Source organism: Coturnix japonica, chromosome 14 (assembly GCF_001577835.2).
Source record: "Coturnix japonica isolate 7356 chromosome 14, Coturnix japonica 2.1, whole genome shotgun sequence".
In the NCBI taxonomy this organism is placed as follows: domain Eukaryota; kingdom Metazoa; phylum Chordata; class Aves; order Galliformes; family Phasianidae; genus Coturnix; species Coturnix japonica.
This window is the reverse complement of record NC_029529.1, coordinates 12,055,511-12,078,095: the sequence shown is the minus strand read 5'-3', so window position 1 is coordinate 12,078,095 and position 22,585 is coordinate 12,055,511. Positions and strand designations below refer to the sequence as shown.

Below are 22,585 nucleotides of genomic sequence, written 5' to 3'. Positions count from 1 at the left end.
AGCCCCTCTCCCAGGCTGACAGACACCCATAGGGACAGCTTTCCTGCACCATGATCCAAATAAATGGCTCAGCATGAGCTCATCTGTTATGTCTTCAGAAATACAGAACGAAGCCATCTTCAGGACACAAACCCAGAGGAAAACAGGCTTTGCTAAATGCTGCATTTGTGAAACTGTTTATTTCATGCCATGTGAAAGTCTGAATCACAGTTCACACTTTAGCTGACACGTTCCTGCAGTCTGCTGTGTCTCTGCATGCTTTGTCTTCCCCACAGCCCATCACTCCCCTGATCCATGCACACACCACGCCAACATCTTCACCCTGCCTCAGTTCCCCTTGAGAAGCTCAGGAACTCTTGCCCTGCCTGTCCTGCCTCAGGACTGCCACCTGCCCACACAGCACACAGAGTATGAGTACAACAGGGAGAAGATGCTATAAATACTGAGGACAGATGGAAGGCTTTCATCCTCCTGCAGAACCTTTTCTAGCACTGCCCACATCTCTCTCTGTTCCTGCAGCTCTCTGTCTGCTCTCACCCTTTTCTATCACCACTTCCCTTACTATCTCAACTTACTTTGCCCTCAGCTCTGGGCAGCAGTGCCAGCACCTCAACAACTTTTTACTCATTTTTTAATGAAGATTTTCCTCCTGACATCTGATTTACTTTTCCCTTCTTTTGGTTTAAAACCATCCCCTTGTCCTATCACTGTCTTCCCATGTAAAAGGTTGGTTTCCCTTCTGTTCATACACTCCTGTCAAGTACTGGAAGGCTGCCATGAGGTCTTCTCAGAGCCTTCTCTTCTCCACGCTAAACAAGCTCAGCTCCCTCAGCCCTTCTTCATAAGGGGCCACCAAATCCTCCTGCTTATTTCCCATGCTGAAACAGAAAGCAATGCATGCAACATAAAAAAACCCCATTTTGCACTAAAAAGTAAAGTATCCTGAGATGGCCTCAGCACTAAAAGAGATCCTGGGGTGGGCAGGCTGCTCCATGACAGCTTCAGAGCTTCCAGAAAGCAAACAGGACCTCACTGGTATCCAGCAAAGGGCGCACAGAGCTCTGTTGCAGCAGCAGGAGCACTGAGTGTGACACACCACACAGCTCTGCCACATTGCTGCTCCCTGCCATGGGAACAAAGCTGGCTGATGGGGGAAGCACAGAGGAATGAGAGAAGCCCCCCATGCCCTGCTTATACCCGAGCTGCCAGCAGCTCAGCTCCCCAATGCTTCCCATTCTGTTATCGCTCCTTGTTTCCTCGCAGCCTTTGCGGTTTCTGCCAGACTATAAACCTTCTGGGAAAGGATTCCTTATCTGTTTGGCAATGGCCCGCACCACCACGCTGTGTACATTATGGCGCATATAAAAGATTACAGCTTTATTGGCCACTTCAGCGTCCTGCACCAATAACCTCAGAGCAGCAGTGAGCAGCACACTGCCACCAAGCCAGGGCAAACAAACAGTGCAAAGCCACCGCTCTGCGAAAAGAGCTGATTTCCAGCCTGATTGCAGGCTTTGCAAGAAAACAATCACATGGACACTGAGCACCAAACAACTCAAACCTATAAGTGTCCATAAAGCAGATATTATACACAGCAGCCATCACACCCAACAGCCATCAACCAAACAACCACCACAAACACAACAGTTGTTGCACCCAACAGTCATTGCATCCAATATGGCCAGCAAACATCACAGCCAATAACAAGCACTATACACAACAACCATCACACAACAACCATCACACAACAACCGTCACTCAACAACCATCACACAACAACCGTCACACAACAACCATCACACAACAACCACTCACATACAAACACACACAAGCCACACAAAACCCATCAACAACAACCATCACACAACAACCATCACACAACAACCGTCACTCAACAACCATCACACAACAACCATCAGACAACAACCATCACACCACAACCATCACACCCCACAACCATCACACCCCACAACCATCACACCCCACAACCATCACAACAACCATCACACAACAACCATCACACACAAGTTGTTGCACCAAACAGCCATTGCATCCAATAGTTATCCCGACCAGCAAATATCACACCCAACAACTACTGTACACAACAACCATCACATCCAACAACCATCACATCCAACAGCCATTGCATCCAATAGTTATCACAGCCAGCAAACATCGCACCCAACAACAACCACTGTACACAACAGCCATGGCACCCAACAACCATCACATCCAACAGCCATCACACCACAACCGTCACACCCAACAGCCACAGCAATGAACACCCATCACACCGAACACCCATCGCACCTCACACCCCCCATCCATCCCCCCCACCCAGCCCACCCGTTTCCCGGACCCGCATGCGCACTCCCGGCCCGATGCTTGGGCAACTCGTGCGCATGCGCGCGGCGCCCCCGTGGCTGTGATCGGGTGGGTGCGGGTCCGTCCGTGCGGCGCTGCCGGGAGCGGCGGCGATAGGGGAGGTAAGGGCGGTGATAAGGGCGGTGATAAGGGCGGGGGGTCCTGCCGGTCCCGCTGTCCTGCCGGGCAGCTCTAAACCCGACCCACTGCGTGGGGCTGAGACACGGGCCCGGGGCCGGGCTGGGGCTCGTAGGGCGCCTCGCGGGGTCCCGGTGCGGGGTCGCCCCCCGGGCTCCGTAGTTCTCGCTGTACAGCGCCGCCTTCATGGTCCGGCCGTAGCGCGGTTGTGCTGCTCTGAGCCCGGCCATAAGCTGGATGCTCGGAGCTGTCTCAGCAACACGGCTCTGCTGCCCGCTGGTGTCGGTGTCCGTGTCCATCCCGGAGCCGCTCACCCAGGCGGGGATGCAGCTCCTCGGTTCGGGGGTGGCGGTGGGTTGGGCTGGAACAACGCGGCGATGGGGACCGTGACCCGAAACCGGCAGCGTTTGTGGCCGGGTCCTGCTGCAACTGCGGCGTCTAAAAGCAACTGTGGCTTAACTGCAGGCCGAGCTGATGGCTGCAGTGTGCGGGATGCTCCGAGCACAGAAATGATGCAGATATTAGCAGGAAAAGGGATTCCCTGCTGGAACACTCTGCTTCTCGCAGTGGCCGCCAGGCATCCCGTGTAGATGGTTGCTTTGCAGAAGCAGCGCTGCTCAGCGGTGTCTGAGCGCTGGGGCAGGGCGCTGTGTCAGCTCCTTGTTGCTCCCGAGCAATGTGTGGTGCTTACATCATTGATCATTAGTGAAATGGCTGTGGGTTTTGTTGCACAGCAGGCAGGAATCCTGCTGCCCAATGGCTTTTCTTTCATTAATATTTGAAAATTTGCAGGTGTTTGTGCAGCTCAGGTTTGAAGGCGAGGCAGAGCGCTTTCTGCTTCTCTTTCTCACTGTTAATAATTAAATGCTGCCAAGTAAATGTTTGTAACTGGCTGCCCATGAACCTTGCACATCTTTAAGCACCTCTGCACATCCCGGCCCTCTCTTTCTGTTGCAGCCTTTGATTACTTCCCTTGGTTGGGTTTTTCTTCATGCTGTAAACTTGAAGCCCTGGCACAGCCCCCCTCTCCATCAGTGCTGTTATTTGGATTGTAAACTGGTGAAAGCTATGGCTGCACTAAATTAACGAGCCCATAAATTCAGGACAAGCAAGCAGGTAAAGCGAACCAGTCCACGCTGCTTATGTCTCTCAGTGTCTCCAAGAACAAGGTTACTGCAATCTGATAACACTGCCCTGGCGTTTGTTTAGATCACGGGTGCTTTTGCTTCAGTGACGAAGCTGCTGGTGACAAACAAATTACAGACCATAGATTCAGTCCTTGCTGTTCTTGTGGCTCTTCAGAATGCATCCTGCTCTGTTAGGTTGGAGGAGCTGCTAAAGCTGCTCGTGTTTTGCTGTGAATGCCTGCTCAGAAGTAGATGTGGTAGAACTTGAATTAAGCTGTGTTCATTGTCTGGAAGAAAAGTGGCCATTTTCCATTTCTATAAAGCCTCAAATTGTGGCTGAGGACTGAAGTTTCTCTTAGAAATCCAATGCAAATATTCAGCTTTGTGTGCTGTGTCATTTAGAATGGTGGTTTGCAGGAGGGTTTATGTAGGTATTGCTGGCCTTTGGCCGCTGCGTCCCCTTGTACTTGACCAGGCAGTCACACGACCTGTCCGATATAAAAATAGAGCTAATTGAGCTGTATTAATGATTGACTTGTGTGGGTGGCTGGAATTATGAGCTGAAGGCATCCAGCTGTGGACTCAGCTGTTTGGAGTTCTCTGAACTAATACACGAATGTGCTGTTATCTGTGTTGCACCTGCACTTAGGCTTCACCTTATCTCATTTATTCTCCTCTTGCTTAAACTTTCTGAGTTTGAAGACGGCTTCCTGAGCTCTCTAATGTGTTGCAAAGCACCACGAGTTGTTGAGGGAAGGAAGTCCATAGGCTGGGTGTATTAGTGAGCGTGTTGAGTTGTGCTTGGTGTGTATGCTGGCAATAGGTGCATCTTGCATGTGGCTGCACTGGTTCTGGATTGCCTTGTTAGAATGTGTTCAGGAGGAAACAACATAAGGAAGAAGTGACTTGTCCAGAATGTGGCTCCTTTCTCAAAGCTGCCCATTTCACACAGAATTAGTGCCATTCCTGTAGTTTCATGGATCAAAACATGGGGCAGCACTGGAGAGAACCAGCAATAAACTACAAAGAGAATGTTGGCTAAAGGCATTTATTACAAAGGTGCACCAACAGTAATCCTGCTTGTGGTCTGAGAGACTGGATAATGTGGTTAATTAGCTGCTCTTCTGAATTGTTAGGGTATCTGTCCCCTTGTTCTCTGTTCTGTGAAGGCTGGGAGCCATGCAGAGGTTTGGGCAGATGCCTTTTAAAGGTTACAGAGGCCACTGAGGCACTTAATGCATGTGGATGCTGCCCACTGCATCACTGGTCCAGTTTTAACTTCTGTTTCCATACCAACAGATCCAGCAGATGGGTGGAAGTTGTAAGATCAATACAAGGACAAGCTCTAAGGTGAGGGGTAGTAAGATCCTTGCTTATTGGGGTTCATTTGGGACAAAGACTATTTGAACCCCAAAGAGTATGAGAAACCAGTGGGGTTTTGTTACTGATAGACATTGGCCAGGGCTGTGCTCCTGAAGCTGGAGCCCAGCTCATGCTGTACACGGTGCCTGGGGCGATGCACGAAGAGATCGAACTGCATTTAACTCATCAAAGCAATCCATCAAACTCACATCCTCTGCTGAAAAGGATCGTTGCTCCAAAGTGCATCGGCATGGTGCAAATTGCTTTGCTGTGCGTGCAATTAGCTGGTTGTGTTCGGCTTGTTTTGTTGCTAAGTGGTGTGTTTAGTTTTGTCTGATATCTTCCTAGCTAATCTGTGGAATGGGAAATCACTGAAGCTGTAAATACAACCAGATGGGAGGTGCTGGGGGAAGGAAGGATAGCACTGTGACATCCAGTCTTGCTTCCAGACCCGTGTAGCAGAGATGTCAAGGTACACTGCTGTAGGCCTGGACTCGGGGAACCAAAAGACGCACCCAAGTATTGGGTAGGAAAGACTTAAGAGTGTGCTAGTCACTTTTCCTCAGCAGCTTTACCAGCTTAATGTACTGCTTTGTTCTTTGGTGTATGAAGTGAAAACCTCAGGTGTGATTCAGTGTTGCCCAGGGATGGCAGAGCACGCTGTAGAAAGCATGCAGAAATGTTTATTGCGCGTTTCTACACGTAGCAAAAGGTGCTGGGAAAGTGGTCTTTGTTAAGAGCAGTGTAGCAGTGCATGCTTAGAATGGGATCATAGGATCACAGGATGGCTTGGGAGGGACCTTAAAGGTCATCCACTGCCAGTTCAAACCTTTTCTATACTGAATGATGTGTTTCTAACTGGTCCCTGATTGCCACACTTCATTGCTCAACATTTTATACAACTGCACTTTTCAGACATCTTCTGAAAGTAGCCCACATAACAACAGGAAGAAAGAGGGGAATGGAATGAAAATGTGGCTGGGCTGGGAAGCCAAATGTTTCCTGACAGTGCAGTCACTGACTTGAAATTAGGCCAGCTCCAGTTCCATGGCCAGTGTTCGGTTTTGAGTGATGATCTTTATTTCTCTGCTTCACTGCTCTGATCTGAACTTGGAAAATCTTTTGTCTGTGCTGCAGCCATTTTGGGTGTATTTTCACTTCTTCTGTTTCCCTCTTGCTGTTGGAGCTGGTAGCTCCATTAGGGGTTCATAGATTCAGCAACATCAAAATTGTGTGGCAGCTACTGATAGCAAAGTTTGCTCTTTTCTGTGCTGGTTCCTGTCTTGGAGAAGACAGTCTGATTAGAAGGGAGAATGGGGTCTTTCCCATAAAGAGGCACGTTCAGCTTTCAGGCTGTGCCAGTTTTTTTGTTAATATTTTGAATCTCCTCCGAGGTTCTTCACAGTGTCCCAATTCTCTGCAGCTCAGCACTGAGCCCTTCTGTTACCCAGGGGTCACCTTAGAGGACACTCACTGCAACATGTTGCTGGCTTCTCTAAAGTTATTTCAGCAAGGGGCAGAGACATTTGTTGTGTTGCAGAGGTATCAATCTCAGTGCCTTGTCTGTGTATTTATGCCTATATTTCATTCTGAACTGTCTAATCCCCTACTCTGTGTGTGACAGCTAAGTGGAGTGGAGGGTAAATGAAGGTTGGGAAGGAGTGGGAGAAGGGAAGGAGTGGGAGAAGGGAAGGAGTGGGAGAAGGGCACCACAAAGGTTGGCTAGAATTCCTCTAAAGTTTCAGTCTCTTCTCAGGCAAGTAAATGCTCCCATTTGGAGTCCTGCTGGCTTGTAGCTGTTGGCACAGGGTCAGGAGCTATGCACCATTACACTGGAGCACACTAATTCTGTTGGCTTTGCTAGCGGTTAAGAGCTGCTTTAGTGACCTTGACAAAGCCTGTTTGCTTTGCTGCCTTCTTTTAATTCAGGTCTTTGAAAAACACGAGCTGACGGACGTACAGGAACAGCCAGCAGGTTTATCCCAGCCAAAGTGTGTGTGAGAATGAAAGCTCTGATCAGAACTTCTGTTAGTCTCGTTTCTGACCCTGTGCCACTGACCTCAGTGAGCTTCCTGAGGAGCTCATCACATTCAGTAGATTCTGGAATGGGAAGAAACTTCCAGAGGGGAAAGTGTTTGTTTGTTGCAACCTCTAAACATGCCTTTGACTTTGAGTGATAGAAAGGAGGAAAAAGAACAGCCCAGGTGTCACGCTGACTGCCTCATGCATTGACTCATAGAGGTTTTGCTCAGCTCTTTCTAATAGAAGTACAAATGGCTCCCAAGGGATGATGGCAGTTGCAATGGAGATTCCATCAAGTATGGGATTGCAAGTGTTTCTACACTGAAGTGACCATGAACTGTGTGGTTCAACCTTCTGTGCTTTATTCACTGCCAATTGTCATTTAATTTCTTTTCTCCACAAGGATGTTATGTAAAATGAAAGATAAATTCAATTAAAGATAATTAATTTCCCTTGCGATTCCCAGGTGAAGAGTGATGGAAAAGCCTGAACTCTCTCAGAGCTGACATGGACTCTGCATCAGACTGATGTCCTACCATCACTGCCTCTGAGTGCCCTGTAGACATGCTCATGGACAGACAGTGCTTCCAAACACTGTAATACGCCCTGCTTGCAGAAGTGAATCAAGGACTACACGTTACCTCTTCAAGAATTAACTTTAAATAAGAGTACAACACACAGAAATGGTGAGCGCTTCTCTATTGCTCTTACATTTTGTGATGTAGATTTTTTATTAAAACAGATCCTTTGGGGGTAACCTGAGAAATATTTCCAAGAACAAGAGCCACCCCTCAGCTGTCTGTGAGAGGCTCCTGTGTGCGGCTGGCAGCCTTCTGACTAACTTAATTAAACATAATTCAAATGTGGGTATTACTGGGTGCAGTCACCCTGTTTTTGGGGTCCCAGGTATACTTCAAAGCAGGAGTCAACTAGTAGATCATGTCATTGTGTGGTCTGAGGAACTAGGAGCTGGTGCCTGATCTTTCTGCTCCCGTTCATGTTTCACGTTCTCTAACGGTGGTAGCAGGCCCTCTAGAGGGTGATTTGCTCATCGACATTTGTATAAGATCAGAACCATGTGTCCAGTGCAGTGCTCAGGAGGTTTAAGAGGTGGTTTCCTTAATCTGTTCTAAGCTGACGTGAGCCTGTATTGCTATTACAAGGATGGTTCTGCCTTGCGGTCATCTCTGCACTGGCACACTGATGTTGAGCTGGCTGCACACCTTGCGTATCCAATGGAAAGGAAAAGAGGACCAGATCAACAAACCAATCTTGGTGATCGTGTGGCTGCATGAGAACCAGTTGCAAATGTGGAGAAGCAGCTGCGAGTTACATGGTTGTGTCTAGCACGAGTTCAGCATCTCTTTTCACGAGCTGCAGAGTATTGGAACAGTTTAAGCTGCTCGTGAAACTGCTTACTGTTAGTATAAGTGGTGTTTACTTCCCCAGCAACTTAGGAATAGAGACTGCAAATGGAATAAACTTTGCAGTGTGTATTTCTGAGTTGAATGCATCTGTTCTCTTCAGTGAGAAGTTACTGTAAAAGCCCATGCCTCTGCTCGGGTCTGCCATTAGGGAACTCACTTCATGTGCAGGTGTGCTTAGAATCCATCAGTGAGTTATTGACAAGCACTTAATGAGAATGGAAGTGAAGTTTAGCTTAAAAATAACAAAAATGATTTTTAAAAGAGAAGAGCGAGTCAAATGTATTCTTGTGTTCCTAAAGAAAACAGGACATCGTCTCTTATTCAAACATGTTTTTAATTATTTTTTTCAGAAAAAGCCACAAGTCATTTAATGATCACTTCTCATAGTTTTTCTCCTGTTCTTCCCTTGGAGTCATGGATGAATACAACCGCTTTGTGGACTGGGACAAAATGGATGTTACTGTCCAGAGCCAGGATATAAAGGAGCTGACCTGCACAGAGTTCCAGGAGCTGAAGCAGCTGGCCCGGCAGGGCTACTGGGCCAAGAACCATTCCCTGAGAGCCAAGGTGTACCACAAGCTGATTAACAACATCCCGTGTCGCACAGTGACCCCAGATGCAAATGTTTATCGGGACATTGTGGTGAAGATAGTTGGAAAACGTAACAGTAGTTCCCTTCCACTGCCAGAGTTTGTGGACGACAGCCTTGTCCCCACGTACTGCTTGAATGCAGAAGGCATCGGGGCCGTTAGGAAGATTATACTGTGTATTGCAAATCAGTTCCCAGACATATCGTTTTGCCCTGCTCTGCCTTCTGTGATAGCTTTGCTCCTCCACTACAGCAAGGATGAGGCAGAGTGCTTCGAACAGGTTTGTCGCATCCTTGCTTGCAACGACCCATCCAAGCGTCTCATCGATCAGACGTTCCTGGCTTTTGAGTCCTCCTGCATGACTTTTGGGGACCTGGTGAACAAGTACTGCCAGGCAGCACACAAGCTGATGGTGGCCGTGTCTGAGGACGTGTTGGAGGTGTACTCTGACTGGCAGAGGTGGCTCTTTGGAGAGCTGCCCATGGTTTACATTGCTCGGGTCTTTGATGTGTTTCTGGTGGAGGGTTACAAAGTTCTCTATCGTGTCGCGTTGGCTATTCTGAAGTTCTTTCACAAAGTCAGAGCTGGGCAGCCCATGGAGTCTGACAGCGTGCAGCGGGATATTCGGGCTTTTGTGAGAGACATTGCTAAGTCGGTGTCCCCAGAGAGGCTCCTGGAAAAAGCCTTTGCCATCCGCCTTTTCTCACGGAAGGAGATCCAGCTGCTGCAGATGGCCAATGAGAAAGCCTTACAGCAGAAGGGCATCACAGTCAAACAGAAAAGGTAGGGGGCTCTCCACAGGCAGTTCGAGTGAGCTCCTCAAACATGAGATCCTGAGGATTCCTCACTGATGCGTGGTCAGCCTGCCCTGGGTTGACTGATGGGGAAGGAGAGCTCTACTGGTGCACTTTCTCTGCTGACTTTCTCTCTGTGCACTTGATTAGAAAAAGTCAGCAGCACCAAATTAAGTCTTGCTGGGGTTCTAGCTGGAAGTGTGGTGTATTTATGGTTATTTTTTTAGAGATTTCCTTCATGTGCTGAAATTCAGAAGAGCTGTCGTATCCTTTCTGAGAATATTAGTATGTCGTTCAGCAACAGGATGAAAGTTAAGCAAGAGCTCCCATTGCAATGAAGGCTGGGCTTAAGTTGGAAGGGACCTTGAAGATTATCTATGTCCACTCCCCTACCCTGGGTTGACATCCACGAGATCAGGCTGCTCAGGGCCCCATCCAGCTTGGCCTTGAAAGGTGATGTAGGGCTATTCTTGCTCGTAACAGAGGTACATTCCAAGCAAAACTGATTTAGTTGGTAACCATGTTACTGATGAAAACCTTGTATCCTCTCTCAGCTACTTTTGTAAACATATCAGAGCTTCCCACCATCCCTCGGCTTGGCAGCGCTGTGAGCTGGGCTCACTTTGGATCCTGCTGTGGGTTGATGTGGTTTATGGAGAAGTGAGCTTTCCTCCAGTGCTCAATAGGACGTCAGCTTTCTTGTCCAGATACGCACTTGGCCTCTGCAAACAGATGAGGGATTATTTTCCAATCCAACAACTGAGCGGGTAGCGAAAAGGGGAAAAAACAGAAGGGAGAATGTAGAAAATGTGTTAACAGAGCTTGTCTTTGTATTTCCTCTTACTTGGTGATTCAAATCAAACTGTACTTTTGTTTCTTTCTAGGCTCCTTACGTTCACTTTGTCAAGGCTGTAGAAAATCACTGATCTTTTTCTGTCTTTTTTTGTCTTCCTCCTCATCCATTCTCCTTCTGTCAATCCCATCCCCACTGCACCCCTCCTGTCTGCAGTGTTACATCTCCAAGAAGGTAGGTTCCAACACTTGGATCTCTGCGCTCTGCTCGCTTCTTCTATCCTTGCCTGGCTTTTACTCCAGAGCTGTCACTATTGCTAATGCTGGGGCAAGAAAAGCAAGGCAGCAATTACAGCATCAGATTGCTGCGTAACAACTGCATACGCTCTTACAAAGTTGGTTCAAAGCACCTGCAAAGTCGTGAGACTGGGGGGTTGTGGATGCAGCTGCTCAGCATGGTGGTTTGCATGTGGCAGCGCACATCTTTATGGCCCAGGATGGAAAAGCTTGGTGTTAACATTCAAACCAAAGTCATCCCAGTGCTGGAAGAAAAACTGGTACATGGTTGGTTGGTTTGGTTTGGGGGCTGTGGGTTTTTGTTGTGGGGTTTTCTTTTTGTCGTCCCTGTTGCTTTTTATACTGTCAGGTATTGCCCATGTTCAGACCCAGCGTGTGCTGGTGCAAATTTATGCAAGGCATGCTTGATTTATTTTTTCTTTGCAAGCTTTCTGCAACTGATTGAAGGGCTGTTGGACTGAACCCAACTTGGCACACTCCTGAAAGAAACTCGTCTCGTTTTATACCACTTTATACTTATTTCTAAGTGGAAATTCTTCTGTGTCAAGAAGGTCAGAGCTACTCAGCCATGCAGCACTGTTGGGTAATTAAGGCATTCATCAAGTCTTGATCCAAAAAGCATTTCTCCCAGAACAAAAACCAGTGATTGTAAGACCCGATAAGCAGAGAACTTGCAAAGAAGGGACTGTCCTGTGAGCATTGAGTCCCACAGATGTACGGCTCCAAATGAACGCCACTGGGACAATGTTGGGCCTTGTTGCAGGTGCCCTGGGTTAACTTCAGTGAGAGATACATGCTAATATTTGTACTAACTTATAAAATCAAAGTGGGACTAATTTCCATGTGTTTTCATGTCTGAAAGAGCACCTTGAGGGCAAATTCATCAAAGCGTGTTTCATTTCATATACGGCGTGTGGAGGATTTTGTGTCCGATCAGTCAGAGTGCTTTTAATTCCAGCCAAGCAGACCTGTGAATTCCACTTGTTATTGTACCACCGTTACAAGATTCTGAAGGCAGCAAAAAGCAGAAATCAATCTGTGCTGGGAAGTGGGGAGTTCAGGGCTGAAGGGGCCGGTGTGGATGAGAGCAGTGCCAGCAGCCAGCCTGCAATGCTGGCTTATGTTTCAACCTTCAACACCTGCAGCTGACAGTTAATGACTGAAAGGAAATGTATCACCTCCACCAGGCCTTTACACACTTAAATTGTGCTGCTTTCTAATTCGGTAGTATCTGGTGGTACTTGGATTTAGAACAGTTGTCTTCAGAACAGATGTCTTCCCAGCATCCCAATAAGAAACAGACTGCTATGAGCACTAAGGGTGAGGGCTCAGTTAACTTGTTCAGTTCTGATGGTAGTTTCAGGGCTCATCTCCATGCTTTGCCAGTCCAAATCCAGTGTGCTCGGCTTTGTTTTCCACTGGATGACTTTGAAAGGGCTGTGGTAGCAATGGCAGCTAAGCTTCATTGTCAGCATCTGGCACGAAGTGGAACCTCTCATTTTGTGTGCTGTTCATTTTCACTCATGTACTGCTTGAAACGCAGCTGCCCAGCTGAAGCAGATGGTTTTCAGTGTTAATAATATTTTCTAAGGTTAACAGAAATGTTGCCAATAAGGAGAGGAGGAATGAAGGTCGGGTACTTGTAACCCTAGTGGCAGTTTTCTGAAAGCCATCAGATTTATGGAGCAGTGCAGAATTTGTTTTGGAGAGGACTGATGTCAAGGGGGCTGGTTTCAACACTGGATTACATTTCCAGTCTTAGGCACCTATGGCTGTGATTTATGATGGGGAAATAAGTCATTTCATACAGAACCCTGCAGCCGAGCTGTGACCCAGGTTTCACTCACTGAATGGTGTTCCATGAATCTGGGAGGAAGGAAATGCAAAACTATCCCCCAAAAATGCATGAGACCCTGAATTGGAATATTCTTGCAATTCTTCCACGAGCTGAACTGCATGCACAGCAAACTGCACAAACCTTGGTGCAACTAATTGCTGCTCGGTAACGTAATATCTTGTGCGAGTCCATCTGTCACTTATCCCATGTTCTTGGCTGTCACATTTGCATTTTAAAAGTCTTTAACATCACTCATGAATTCAATAATGCTCGTTTAATCCCCAGGCTCCAAGTCTGTGTGTTTATTGAAGCTGAGAACCGAAGGCTGGTTGAGATGTTCTGCTCTTATTGCTACTTTTATTACTTTTTGAAAGCCACGAGTCAGTTTTCATAGCCATGTCAGGTCCCCTTTGGGGATGGGGGTGATTTGCAGGGTGAGTCCCTGGGGTTCCTTCACTTCACCTGCTCAGATTTTGTCTGCATCCGTAGGGCTGGGAACTTCTTCACTTCTTAATTAAGTGAAGTTTTAAGGTGAATACTGCAGACTCACCAGGGTGAGTCTTAATTAAGTGAAGTCATTCATAAGAAAGTGCTTCCAGTTGGAGAGACTTTGCAAAAGCTTCAAATATTTGGCTTGGATTAGCATTGCTTAGCATAATGGTGCTGATTCCTCTAAGATTTCCGAGGGTTTTTCCCATTCCATAATACAGGCAGCACCGCAGAGGGGAAAAGATGCTCTTTCTCTTATATTTTCTGTCTGTTTCTACAGGTCTGTTGTTCTTTGCACTTAAGTACCAGCACTGGTAAGACCAGCTCACACAGCACATTCAGGTTGCTCTGTTCAGTGTCAGGGTCAAGCCAGCTGCCTCACTGTTATGCCCTCCGTATATACAGATGCAGGCCACAGCTGCCATGCAGAGGTGTTGCTTCAGGTGTTCCAGTAAGGATGGGTCACTTCTTCCCAAAGACCTTGTTAAACTGCTGTATTTTATATTCTTCACTAAATCGCGGCCTTCTAATCCCGTGGGTCGGAGCTTTGGGTACTGACATATCTGCCTTTAGGTCTTTAGGTGTTCAGCCCTTGTTGCCATCCAGTAACTGGTCTGCTGCTTGGGTTCATTCATTGTGTCTCAATGTTTTGTGCTGTGTTTCTCAGGCAGAATGTGCACTTGGCCGTCCACGCAGAGAACTTCAAGTCTGAAATTGTCAGTGTGAAAGAGATGCGAGATATCTGGTCGTGGATCCCAGAGCGCTTTGCTCTGTGCCAGCCCCTCTTGCTCTTCACCACCTTGGAGCACGGCTGTAGTCTGAGCAGGTAATGGCAGCTTCCCCTGCCCTTCTTTAGGGCAAAAAAGCTCCTGTAGCCTCAGATGATTTTTTTTGCCATGCCATCAGCTGAAGGAGGGGGCGGTGCCTGAAGTGAAGGTGCAAATGTGCTGCAGTCGGTGTTGGTTGTTGAGAGCTTATTTTTGTGTGCTTTGCACTTCAGGTTCTATTCTCACAGTGAGGGACATGAACCTACTCTTCTTCTCATTAAGACCACAGCAAAAGAGGTGAGTGAGGTAAAAGGCGACTGAAGAAGGTGGGTTCTGAGCAGTTGTGTTGCAATACAACCTTACATGCAGCAGTTCTGAACAAGCTGGAGTGGCTCCAGTGTTGTTTTTCTCTTTGTTTTTTAATAATTGCATGCTTTAATTTATTCTGCTTGTTGATTATGGGACTATATGTTCTTTGGTAAGTCTTGTAAACTAGATTTTGGCCTGCTGTTCTTCTTAAGTAATGGGGGGTGATGGACTGTAGCCACACACTGAGCTCTTGGACAGAATCTTAGTTACAGAATCGGGAGATGCTGTGGAAATGTATAAACTTGTGGTTCACAGTAGCTCAAGGCTACTGTGTGCTAGCACAGAATGGTCAGCCAGAACTGCTTATACTGTGACTTTGGATGCTAAAAAGAGGAAGTAATGTCAACGCTTGCAGCGTTTCTCCTTTAAGGCCTCAGAGATGTAAAATAATTTATGAAACGCTTGGTATTTGCAAGGTGCTCCCCAGCAGATTAAAGCAGTTTAAATCTATCTTTAGCTATAAGTACTTGTGCTGCCTTAATCCACTGATGCAGAGCTTTTGAAAATCGACGCTTCAGTTCTGGACTCTGCAGCGTTGCTCTCAATTGTTGAGACACACTTTGCTCTTCCATGGAGCTTCCATGGCATCCTGACTTTGCTGTTCACTCCAGGTCTGCGGTGCTTTTCTGTCCACGGACTGGAGCGAGCGCAGGCGAGGTGGGAACAAGCTGAGTTTCTTTGGGACGGGGGAGTGCTTTGTGTTCAGGGTGAGTATGGTTTCCTTGTTCCTGCCCTGCAGTGAGGCATGTGCTGTGCTGGTGGGAATAACTCACGCTTCCCTTCCAATGGAGGAGGCTGGATTAATGTACTTCTAGTTCCTGAAGCCTGCCGAGCACTTTGGATTGGATGGAGGAAATGTTACTTTTCAGTTTTGTGCTGAGCCTTTTTTGCCCGGTGCTCAGAGTTCTTTCTTACAAGTTTTGTTACAGTAACTTGGGAACCACTGTGCTGTTTTTTCAGTCACTTAAAAAGCAAAGATATGAAGAAAAGACAATATCCAACCTTAGCAGCAGTTTGGTCCGATCTTCACCCCAGTGGTGTGGGTGGAATCTCGAGGGGTTCGGGTGTTGTTTTCCCTGCAGAGCTCTCTGCACTGTTATTATTTGCTGACAGAAAGTTCTGTTTTTCTCCTCACCTGCACAGCTGCAACCAGAAGTGGAACGCTACGAGTGGGTGATCATAAAGCACCCAGAATTGGCTGCAAGTGGTTCTGAGCCAGAAAATCATGCCTCGCCAGCTTCCAACACCTTGTCCTTTAGAGGCACCCCCTCAGACCCATCAGATCGCCTTTCTCCCTTCTTATCAGCTCGGCACTTCAACTTACCATCCAAAACAGCTTCCATGTTCATGGCTGGCAGCAGTGAATGCATCATTATAGGTAAGTCAGTGTGAGAATCTGAGGGTCCATTCCACACCAGCTCCTGTCACTCCTATTAGATGAGAGAGTCCCATTTAATTACCATATATGCATTTCAGTATTAGTAGTACTATTTGTGTTATTATTTAGAGAGAAGAGTTGGCAAAGCCTGGTATTACTCAACAAGAGCTTTCCTTGGGAATGTGCATTTTAAGTAAGATTTTTGATAGTAACTCGTAGCTTTAAGCACAGCAATACCTTCATCCTGCATAGTGGTGAGAAGTGGTTCTTGAAGAGGAACTTAGTTTGCACTGAGGACTTCGTTCATAGGGTAGAACGTGAAGCACATTCATTCTTCGGAGCTGTATTAGATCTGTGATGATACTGACTTTGGTGAAAGCCTGCTTAGTGAAGTTGTCATTTAAATGGTGGCAGATATAGAACTGTAGTTGTCCTTGTGCCAGAAAGCTGGACTTGACACACGTTAGGAGTGCAGCCAGCCCAGTGATTTTATCAGCACCATCAGATGCCTGATGATTTTCCACTTAGCAGCACATGCAGTGATCAGCCATGAGTTGGGCAGAGTCTGTCTGAGTTTTCACTTTAAAAAGATGCTGAGATAAGACTTGTGTTCATTTCTGCTATTCTGGCCTCATGAAGCGTTCCTTGATATCCATTGAATTTGGCAGCATGTTTTTGCATATAATGTCTTTTCAAACTGTAATCTTTGAAAACTGACATGATTTCCTTGCAAATCATGCCTAGTGACTTATTTGTCTGAACAAAGCAGTGCCCATCTGTCTGGTTTTTGTTCAACTCTCGCCTGTTGGACATGCCTGATTTAGGGCTTCTGGTGTTGAAATCAGCTTGTATAACAGTTTCTCATCCTAAAACATGCAAAGACAGCTTTAAACTCGGGATTTTCTCTTCCCAGGAGGTGGTGATGGCCAGGCTCTGTACCTCGATGCAGACCTGAACCACGGAAGGACCAGCCACTGCAACACTTTCAACAATCAACCGCTGTGTTCCGAAAGCTTCCAGATCTCTGTCTTGGAGGTGTGGGGCTTCAGGGACACCGTGAATGGCTGACAGGACTATCGTTATTCAGCTAAACTTTCAGTCGTCGTAGGATTCCCAAGGCAAATCGTAATGCAGGAGCCAAGTTAGAACGTAATTCCCACTGGACTCAGTGTTCCTTAGTAATTACTAAGCAGTGCACTTGGATGCAGGGCTTAGTTGTTTACTCTTATTTAAGACAGGTGAAAGTGATGTACCCTCTTAGCTCCTTAGATTGGTACCTCTAGAGACCCAGTGTGGCTGGCTTCAGGTGTTGATATTAGGTAAAAGTGAAAACAATGTTATTTCAAACAATCCTAAATGTATATAAGTCCGTATCAGGGGACAGTTTTGCAGTTCACCACAGTTCCTCAGAGGTGCTGAGCTGCCTGAGTTGTACTGTAGAGCATCTGGCCCAAGCCAGAAATATCAAATGTCCATTTACAACAACACTGGAGACCTCAGATTTGACATAGGGCAGTAGTTCTTAAACCACTGCCCCAATGTGAACAGATATTGTGCAGACAAATCGTGAGTGCCACTGGTGTACCATCAGTATCGTTCTGGGAGTCAACTATGAAGGAACTGTGATTGCTTGTTCCCCTCCTGCTCGTACCCGAGTCCTTGATACATTCCAGTTGCATCTCTGAGAGGAGGGTGTCCAGACTGGGCAGTGATATCTCAGAGGCTTGATTTTGTTTACATTCCTATTTCATATCAGTATAATAGCTTCAGACTGACTCAAGTTTCAGACAGCTGGAAGCACAAGATTATGGAACAGTGCTTAGATACATTTCTTTGTCTTTTGTGGAAGCTGAAATGAAACATTAAAAGTATGATTAACTGTGCGGATATCACTGAATGTTTAGGGAATTAAGCACTGGGGTTCAGGAGCTTTGTGCACCCTCCTCAAGTAAATGGAGGTATGTAGGAGGGGGATCTTCTGTGCAGCATTACTCTGGGAGTAATGAGTTTCCCAGGAGAACTCTAGGTGACTTTTGTTCCATATCACAAGGAGGGAATAAAGTGCTGGTGGTTTTTTTGGCTGTTTAATCCAACGTCTATTGCAGCGGGGAAAACAAGATTACTGCTTACAACTGAAGCCCATGGAGGGTAACACTAAAAATTTACAGTGATAGAATATCAGTTGGGCTGGACAGGGTCACGTTAACATTCAGAGGTCACAAGTCAGACAGGTTAATAGTGCTGGCTTGTACAGCTTGACAGCAAAGAAAACACCATGTGTCTTTGCTTCATGCAAAGAGGGTCAGCAAACTTGTCAAAAATGTGAGTTGCTTTTTAAGGTGCCATTCTGAATGTGTTTGTTTTCTGAATAACTCCTTGGAATACCTGATTGTGTCTGCAAATCCAAGATGTCACCTTGTGCCCCACATGTATTTTCCAATTATGTTCTTTCTCATACAGCTGCTGTAGGTTTACTGGAAGCTCGACTGAACTGGAAGGGTTGGTATTGTTCAGTTGTGGATGTTAATGGGGGGGAGCCTTACAGTCAGACCTGGTTTTGATGAATGCTGGCTCCTGCCTTTTTTCCAAAGCTGGCAGTGTCATTTTGCACTTGGCAGCATCCCATCATCTTCCTGTGGCAAATCAGCTGGAAAACATACCACATTTAGCAGGATCTCTTAAACAGAGCTGGGATTTCTTAACTGTGTCCATATCCACCTGCAGCAGTGATTTTAGTCTATTGTAGCATTCTCCTCTTGCAGTCATCCTGCAATGCTGGTGTTGTCTTCCAATAGCCTAAATAAGCTGCAATAGTCTGGCAAGATACATTGTACAGAGCTCTGTTATCGTCACACATTCCTTAGGTCCAGTAAAAATGGTTTGTTTTCCAGTGTAGATATTATGTTTCCTTGTGCAGATATTACAGTTGTGAGGTGTCCTTGAGGAGCTGGACTGTGAAGTGACTTTCTTTGCAGTAGCAGAGAGGCGTTTTTTGTCCCTGCAGATAATGGTTGTTGCTGACCAAGTGTCTATCAGCAGTCCGAGTCGTTGGGCCAACAGTTGATGTGTTCACGTGCAAAACCCTCGAGATAGGCTGCAAACAAACAGCCCTTGGAGAAAATGGGTACAGTGGGTGCCTTCCCAGAAGGTCTGAGCTATCTGAAGTGCCCCAGCTGAAAAGTGCTTTGGATTCTGTTACAGCTGCCTCCATGTGCCCTCCATGTGCCCTCCTGCCTGCTTGCAGTCCTGCTGGTTTCAGTGTCAGCAGGAGCGTGGCTGTCCCTGCAGGAGCTGCTTGATGTGAAGATGCAGAGCTGAAGGCTGAGCATTGGCGGCCACGGTTCTCCAGGAGCAATTTGCTTTCCTGAGGAGCTGGTTTTGTTTTGTAATGCTCTCTTGAAGGCAGAAAAGAAGAAAAACTCCTGACGCTGGCAACTTGCATGTATTTATAAGAGGCATCAAAGTTGCTTCCAGGCCACAGGAACAGGCTGCACAGGTTTCCCCACTAGGTTCACAAGCTGCCATCCCTGCACTTGGGCATGATCTGTGTTCTCATGGAGGGTGTTTAAGGCAGGAAAGGGGGAAAAACTTCAACTTCTGTGTTGGGATAACTGAAGGCAGATCGGAGGGGCAGGCAGTGCTGCTCTCTGAGGAGTTGAACATGAATGCCAATAAGAAAGCTGTGTTTTGCCATGGGAGGAGTGGGACTTACATATCAATCAGCTGCTGTCTGTGTGTGTGCTCTGAAGTTTTTGCTCTTTCTTCTTTGAAATACATCCACGTTTTTGATGGGGAGTGAGCTGACCACGCTGCCCATGCAGTCACTGTCACCATGATGATGCTGCAGTGAGTGGGGACCGGAGCTCAGCTGCTGCAGCCAACACCTGGGGCACAGCTGTGGGGCAGATGGGAGGCTCAGGACCCCCACTCACAGCCCAGGGTTCCCTCCTGCCAGCTCTGCTGTCGTGGGTGTTGTACTGAGCTGTTCAGAGCTGAGATGAGTGTGTTATTGGGTGATGTGCTGCCAAAGTGCCGCCCTGTGTCGGTGATGTTTTGTCTTGTATTGGATTGCATTAAAAGGCGTTGGACTGCAGAAGCCACCGACCTCATCCTTCAGCAAAGCTGTCTCTGGGTTTGTCCTTCCTGTAAACCTCCTAACAAAGTGATCTGCTAAAGCTGAGAAATAAACCATTGGTGAAAAAGAGTTTGCTGAATTTGCAGAACCCATTCGTGCCGTTTCTGTGCCTGGTGTTCACTGCAGGGAAAGCCCGCGGCCAGCAGAGGTTCCCCTTGGATTCATCATGGTTAGGAAAAGCCATTCCTGCTCCTTCCATCACAAACAGAACCAATTCTACAGCCCCAGAATTGAGTAAACGGAGACCATTGGAGTACCTTTTTCCTACCATAGACACAGGGGCAGGGCAAGGGGACAAGCAGGAGGCTTCTTCTAGACAGTCTCACTCTTGGAAATCACATTTAAGCATTAAGGTCTGTAACTCACCATTTGACAACTGCATTAAAGGCCCAGTGCCTGCAGAGCTGAGGGGGTGAGCTGAGCAGCGTGGGTTGCTGGCTCAGGACTCTGCATCTGCTTCGAAGTATGTGACCGTGGACCTGAGAGGAGAATGGGATGCTCGGCTGCAAGGAGCAGTGGCAGGGCTTGGTGGGGTGGCAATGGCTGTTCATCGCTCCTGGGCCCCTCAGCTCTGCTGTCTGAGGCTGCTTGTCTCTCCATTGCAGAATGTGTGATGGTCTGATCAGTGAAACGGCCCATCCTTCAGCTGGGTGATGGCTGAGGGCGTTCAGCCTCTGTTCTGCTTGTACCTCTTGGGCAAACACAGATAAGGCTCCAGGAGTGTCTGCCCTGACCCTGCCTGCATTGCTTCCTGTTGCTGACTCAGCTCTGGTTCTGTTTGTTGGTGATTCACGTCCCTCTTTATGGCTGAGGTGTCCTCCCAGAGCTGTGCCCTTCATCTGCCATTGACAGTTTCTTTGGTGGTCTTGGAGCCCTTCTGATCCCTCACAGCCACACCAGGTAAGGAACCAGCCTGGGGAAGCCCTGTGGCAGAGGGGAACCAGCGCTTGGTCCATGTTGCCTTCCCAGCCCACAGAACTTGGGCTCTATGTGCTACAGAAGCTCAAAGCCTGACCTCTGCCTGTCCCTGTCTGTGTCTGGCCCCACATGGCCCTGCCAGCCATGACTCGTGCTGTCCCGCTGGCACTGGCTGGTGCAGGGCGTTCCTCTTCTTCAAGTGCTTCTCATTGCACTGAAATTCTGCTTCCTTCCAGGCCCTTTGTACTAATGTGAATACCCACATCTGCTTCTGTGATTCCCCACACGGAGAAGCCCCGTGCTGTGCTGCAGGAATTGCTTCAGGCCCCTTTCAAGAACCAGCACGTGGGCTCTGAGCACGCCATGGCTTGATGGACTCCTCATCCTGCTGGTGCTCTGAATGTCAGCCCTCCACAGACCACAGTGCAGCCAGTTTGCTTAATGTGAGCCTTGCAGAGCACCCACCTGTCCTCCCTTCAGGAAAGCTTTGGGGCTGAGACTTCCTAAGTCCCTTCAGCATCCATTTGCTGGGCTCTGCAGGGCAGGATGTGCAGGTTGGCACTGCGTTCTGTGGGCTCCTGCATGCAGAGCTGGGAGTGCCCCATAGAGCAGCTACTGGGCAGCACCAGGGCAGCCCTGCCTGCCCAAGCAGCACCACGCTGGCAGCTCTGGGTTTTGCTGAGACAACGCCTGCAGGTTTCCTACTGTCTTTACCAGGTTCCAGCAGTTCCAGGTGCTGCCTTACACTGCACCTATAAGAATCTGCCATACTTTTACCAGCTGTCCATATCCCATATCCTGGCTGCTCAGCTGTAGCTCCTAAGTAACAGTGCCATTGTTTGGGGCAGAAACAGGAGGACAACCCCTTAAAGCTGGAGCTGCACCTGAGCCATGCTAGGGCTGTGCTGCTGTTTCCCAGCCAGTGCTGGCTGCAGGAGGAGCAGTTCAGCCTCCAGCACTGCACACACTGCTCGGGGATGGCTGCAGGTGCTGCTGAAGGTGTGGGTCCTCTTGGGCCAGCTTCCTTCTCTAAAGGGCCCCATCACTGTGGTGTGCAGAAATTGCAGAAGTGGAAACCATGGAGGGGAATAAGTGACAGACAGGAAGTGTGATGGTGATGTGTGTTTGACACAGCCTGGAGGGAAGTACGGACAAGCACAAAGGTTTCTGAAGGGAGAGGAAAAGCCCTTCTACCCCCCGGACAGCCCCGATGGGTCTGGAGCTCTGATGGATGTTCTGTGCAGGGTGCTGGTCTGTATGGGAAAGGAGCTGTGCCCTCCTTGGGCTCCTGCCCTGCCCATGGGGGTCTCCAGCTGCTGCCCCCTTTGCCCAGGGTCTGGGGCAGCCCAGAAGGAAAGGGAAGGGCAGACCTTGGCAGTAAGTCAGTGTAAACAAGTTCCTTTGGCCTGAATTGCGCCTTATGACCTCTGCTGCCATCCGTCTCTGGAACAGCCAGAACATGCTTGCAGGGGCTGGATCCGTGTTTCCTTGTACACAAGGGACGGGGACACTGAGCAGCAGCAGCACCAGCCAGCTCCCCTCCACCGTGCTGGTTTTGGAGGCGAAGGATGCATATAAGGCTTAATGGTTAATCTGCATCGCGTGAGCTCAAGGAACACGTGAAGGTTAAGAGAGGCTGGGAGCTCATCTGTGCTCGTCGTCCTTCCCCCAGCACGGAGCCGTGAGGCCGCAGCCCTGCACTGGGCAGGGACTGAAATCTCAGCGCAGGAGCAGGGAGGGATGTGAGCTGGGAGCCACCCCCGGCACGGGGAAATGCTG

The 22,585-nt window shown here is 48.0% G+C and overlaps 1 protein-coding gene across 3 annotated transcripts; it reads left to right on the top strand.

Annotated features, from left to right (window-relative positions):
- Positions 1-2,389: 2,389 nt before the first annotated feature.
- TBC1D24 (TBC1 domain family member 24) lies at positions 2,390-17,841 on the top strand. Of its 3 annotated transcripts, XM_015877399.2 has the most exons (10): positions 2,424-2,486; positions 4,929-4,979; positions 7,480-7,699; positions 8,791-9,813; positions 10,834-10,851; positions 13,907-14,065; positions 14,240-14,303; positions 14,987-15,082; positions 15,519-15,753; positions 16,667-17,841. In XM_015877399.2, exons 4-10 carry the CDS (start codon positions 8,855-8,857, stop codon positions 16,819-16,821), a joined length of 1,686 nt encoding a protein of 561 aa, XP_015732885.1. In that variant the 5' UTR covers positions 2,424-2,486; positions 4,929-4,979; positions 7,480-7,699; positions 8,791-8,854; the 3' UTR covers positions 16,822-17,841. The 3 variants fall into 3 exon arrangements, with proteins under 3 accessions (XP_015732884.1, XP_015732886.1, XP_015732885.1); XM_015877398.2 differs by lacking the exon at positions 4,929-4,979 and having other exon boundaries at positions 2,390-2,486; XM_015877400.2 differs by lacking the exons at positions 4,929-4,979; positions 10,834-10,851 and having other exon boundaries at positions 2,390-2,486.
- Positions 17,842-22,585: the final 4,744 nt, after the last annotated feature.

Coding starts and splice junctions, on each gene's coding strand:
- TBC1D24 (XM_015877398.2), top strand. CDS start 8,855: ATGGATGAATACAACCGCTTTGTGGACTGGGACAAAATGGATGTTACT. Junction 14,066..14,239: donor CACGGCTGTAGTCTGAGCAG/GTAATGGCAGCT, acceptor TTTGCACTTCAG/GTTCTATTCTCACAGTGAGG. Junction 14,304..14,986: donor TTAAGACCACAGCAAAAGAG/GTGAGTGAGGTA, acceptor TGTTCACTCCAG/GTCTGCGGTGCTTTTCTGTC.